The sequence below is a fragment of the Meleagris gallopavo genome, chromosome Z, assembly GCF_905368555.1.
Source record: "Meleagris gallopavo chromosome Z, MGAL_WU_HG_1.1, whole genome shotgun sequence".
Taxonomy (NCBI): domain Eukaryota; kingdom Metazoa; phylum Chordata; class Aves; order Galliformes; family Phasianidae; genus Meleagris; species Meleagris gallopavo.
Window position 1 is genome coordinate 9,674,198 of NC_139435.1, and position 4,429 is coordinate 9,678,626.

Genomic DNA, 4,429 nt, shown 5'->3' on the forward strand with positions numbered 1-4,429 from the left:
TCCTCCTTTCCCTTCCAGAAGACGCAGCCTTCCATCCCTCATACCCATCCCCTTCCCCGCAACACAACACATCCCTCCACGCTCTGCACCCCGCTTTATTTCGGCACACTGCCACCGGCCCGGGCATGCTCCGACACGCTCCCGCCACGGGGGGAGGGGGGGGGGGTGAGGGGTTAGGGGGCAGGGATTCCCGCGCTGCTCGTTACGTCATCACAAAAGAGGGGAAAACCCCGCCGCGCTCCGCTCTTAGGGCGCGCTTCGCCCCGCCTGCCCGCAGTCGCCCTCCGCCGCCGACCCGCGTTGAACGGAGAGGAGCTGAGCCGAACCAAGCCGAACCGTGCGGAGCTGTTGCCGCGATGATGCCCGGCAGGACGATACGCAAACCTGCGCCGCCCGCCGCGCCTGCAGGTTGGGAAGAGCGAAGGGAGAGGGGTCTCTCTTTTTCTTTTATTTTTTATTTTTTATTTTTGGGGGGGGGGAGGGCGAGGGAAGGGTTGATACATGCTTTTCCCTTTTCCTTTTCCTTTTTCTTCTTTACCTTCTTCTTTTTTTCCCCGATATCGTTATCTGGAAAAGACCTCGTTAGAATTAAATCCCCATCGCCCTGCGCGTGTTCTGCAGAGCGGGACGCGGTGGCTGAGTGCGCACTGGAGCTGCGCAAGATCGGCGACAAGGCGGACCTACAGCAGAAAGTCCTGAACCTCATCGCGAAACTTTTCTGCCCCAAGAAACCGCGCCCGCGGTGCTGAAAAAAAAAAAAGAGGGGAAATTTCGGCTTTGCAGATCTGGAACGAGAGATTTCACTTACACTGGGAGACAGAGAAAGCTCTTTGACTTGTGTTTTGCTACCTGGAGCCACCGAAGGATGGCTGTCGCTACGTGATTCCTTTGGGAAGTGTTACAGCATTATTATGCTTTATGGATGCCAAGTGGGAAAAAGTGATGAGCGCAGCCCCTCGTTGCGCTGCAGGGGGATCGTGGTGCACGTTGGGACTTGTCCTTCTCGGGGCTGGTGAACCCTGTGAGAACCCTGCTTCCCTTGTTGCCTTCACATCCCACGTCCCACCAGGAGCTGTGGACAGAAGGTTCCGAAGCAGAGAAAGAACTAAGGGTTGTGGAACGTGGGCACAAATCACGAAGTGAAAGCTGGTGTTGAGGTTCGGACTGCTCTTATCTTCTACAGCTTGGATTCTGCTGGACGGGGAAGTGGTGGTGCTGGGGATATCTCATTTGTTCATTAAAACCACTGCCTTAATTTAAAGGTTATTTGTTGTAGCAAGTGGCTTTGGGGATAAAAAAAAAAAAATTGCAATTCTGTGAATTAACGTGATGTTGCATAGTTCTAGTCTATATATTATATATATGTATATATTTGCATATATATATTACATATATATAAAATTTAAAATATAAATATGTGTAGCCCCCTTGTATGAGAGGAGTATTTCACAGAACTGTTAAGTGAATGCCACTTTTTTAGGCTCAAAGAGTAGTACGAACAAATGCTCAAAACATGATGGAAATACTTCATATTAACCAGAAGAAAGCATTATGTTTTCTGGCTGTATAGGAAGTACTTCTCACATTAGAGAGGGGAGCATAATGTAGTAATCATTAAATAAGTGATATGAATGTGTATTATACAAATACTGATATTGAGGTATGTGCATTGGGCGGAAGGTTTCTTCCAACACTGAAAAGAAGTTATTGATGACAATACAACACCACTGTGAGTTTTTCTAAGTAGCACAATAACTCATCAATAGACCACAAAGTTGAATCTGAGTCAAAACTTGAATTTTCTTCAGATTGTCATTTCTTCAAAGAAGGCAGCTGCCTCTCTTTGAAGAAATCATAAAACGGATTGTTACAGTCAGTATAGGAAAGCAGCCGCAATCTTCAGTAGTTCTTTAAGGGAAGATCCTTCCCTTGTACTTGTACTTTCTCTTTCGTTTCATGGCACCCTCATTTTGTTTCCGGAAAGATGGAGCTGCCGCAGCACCCGGAGAGGGGCAATGTGCTGCTGTAACATGGAGTTCCCCTTGCTGGCTCCAGAGGAGCCGCACTAAGCTCACAGCTCAGACATGTGCCACCTCTGCTCCTGAACAGTGTTCTTTCAAGGGTGCACACTAGAAATAAAACGGCCATAGCTGTTGACATTTGTCACTACCTCTTCAGACAGTGTTCAGAGACGCACAGAATACCCATCTCCTTCAGGAGATGTAGCACAGAAAGTCAGCTGAGGCCACGCGCTTGCTTCTCTAGCTGAGCTCTGCTTTGGTATGCAACTGTATGTGTGTTGCGTAAGTGTGTGTAGTTGCACCTCCTGAATTCCAGTTCAGTTTTTCCTGCCTGGTAGTGATTTTCTGTTTTTATTGATACCGCGTGTTTCAGCTCGCTTTCCTGCCTCTGCCTTTGCAAAGCTGCCATGACGTAGCTGACACAGATTTACTTGCTCTGCCACAATCAGCTGTGCGAGGCTGCTGCTCCTTGGCACTGACTACTAAGCAGGAGCAGGAATAGCTGTAATTCATCTTCGTGTAGGAAAGCAACATGTTTCACCAACATTTACAGACACCAGTTTTCCAGGTATAAAATATATGCAAAGAGTTTTGGTTAAACACCAGTGTGCTGCTCAGCAAGGTTGCCTGCCCCGCAATCAATAGAAACAGCAGTGCTGCATGGCCTGGTGACATCCCGCGGGCTGTGCCTGGCTCAGGAGCACACAGCATTTATATCAGGAGCTGAAATGTATTTGGATAAAGGTCTTCTGCATCGTGCATGCTGCTTTGAAACTCTACAGGAAATTAGGCACACCGTTCACGGGGTCTGGGCTGTAATTCAAGCTGTAGCACACACAAATGTTATAAAAAATAATAATAAAAAGGTGTCCTCATAAATGCATTATGATGGGGGCATCTGCATGAAATACCAGTGCAAGTGTTTTTCTGCCTAGATCTGTAAGGATTATTTGCTTTTTGTGAAATGTTTTTATGTTTTTTCAAGGGTTGTCAAGTGCTAGCATCCAGCGAGCTCAGGAAAACATCTGTATCCAGGTGATCAGTGCCAGTACACGAGCCTGCAGTGTCCTCCCCACATTTCCTTTTGTTGCTTCCCCAGAGCATTTGCTATTATATGATGTATCAACACGGGTTTATTTTTCTTGAGGGCAGATTATTTCCCTATATGCCCCATGCATGTATGTCTTGAATTCTTATTGAGATAATAAATGTGAAGTGCTAGCAAAAAAACCCCAAGTCATTGTTATAACTTTGGTTTTTCTGAGGGTTGTGAATGAGCAATCATATTACATAAATTCCTTCCAAATAGGTGCAAGTCAGAGGGCACACACCAAAGCAACAGCAGACTCATGCTGGAAGAGCAGCATTAAGAGGAACAATACATAACAACACATAACTGTACCCATGAACTTCAAAATGAGACATCGAGGCACCTGTTCTAGTATTTTCTAGAAGTCTGCTTATGCCAGGGGCACTATTACCACCACCAGAGACTTGCAGCTTTATGTCAGAGAATCTTCGGGCACCAATGAAGGGCAAACATTGAAGCTGAGTTTTGGGAGTTTATTTTGTTTTTGGATACAGGCAGAAGGACATGCTGTGTTTCACCAAGGCCAGATTTCTAATTTCTCTGAAGTCTGATGCTAGAGCTCTGAAAGGGGTGAAATTCCACACTGCTTACCATGAGGGAATAGCAAGGGGTGGCACAGAGCTTCCTCCTCAAAGCTGAGGTCCAAGGACATGGAGAACACAAGATGCTGCCCACAATGCCACACAGGACACATGTTCCCAGCACTAAAGAGGGATAAAACTCTGACCAAAGGTTCTGAATCTGGTAAATGACAAAAAAAATGACAAAAAAGTAAAGGCATCATGGTGCCATGCAGCAACTTGCCCCTATGGGGCACAAAGCCCCCACCTCCCAGCTGAGCACAGCGCTGCTGTCTGCAGGGCTCTGACTCACCCCAAGCACCTGGTGTCACAACCAGCCACCAACACCCCGTGCCTGACCCTACACATGCCGCCGGATTACGTTTACACTGTGCTCAGCTGGGCGAGAATCGACTTCGTGTTAGCAGCCGGCGCGGGGCTGGATGCACCAGTGGTATTTCATAAACAAATTGCTAGACAACAGATAACAGAGAGCACACTCCCCCTGGATGTTATTCTAGGTCATTCAGAAAGCAACAATTCATACACTGATGTGTACTTTTAGCATACGCTCTGGAAGTGACTTATTTTCTTGTTTTCCTTTCACATCAGGACGAGACCGTGCCAGGTCATGATGTGTGTTTGCAGGGATGGAGCAGCAGTGGAATGCGGTGTGCTGGCTTTTGGCCAGAAGGTTTTCCAAAAAGCAAGTGGCAGGAAGCCAGCATGCAATAGGTCTGACATTGCTGCAAACATGG

The 4,429-nt window shown here is 47.0% G+C and overlaps 1 protein-coding gene across 1 annotated transcript; it reads left to right on the plus strand.

Moving 5' to 3' along the window:
* Positions 1–208: 208 nt before the first annotated feature.
* Positions 209–3,257, plus strand: PMAIP1 (phorbol-12-myristate-13-acetate-induced protein 1). The gene is made up of 2 exons (XM_085213656.1): positions 209–408; positions 622–3,257. The coding sequence occupies exons 1-2, from the start codon at positions 357–359 to the stop codon at positions 747–749; spliced, it is 180 nt and encodes a 59-aa protein (XP_085069782.1). The 5' UTR covers positions 209–356; the 3' UTR covers positions 750–3,257.
* The last annotated feature ends 1,172 nt before the right edge of the window (positions 3,258–4,429 follow it).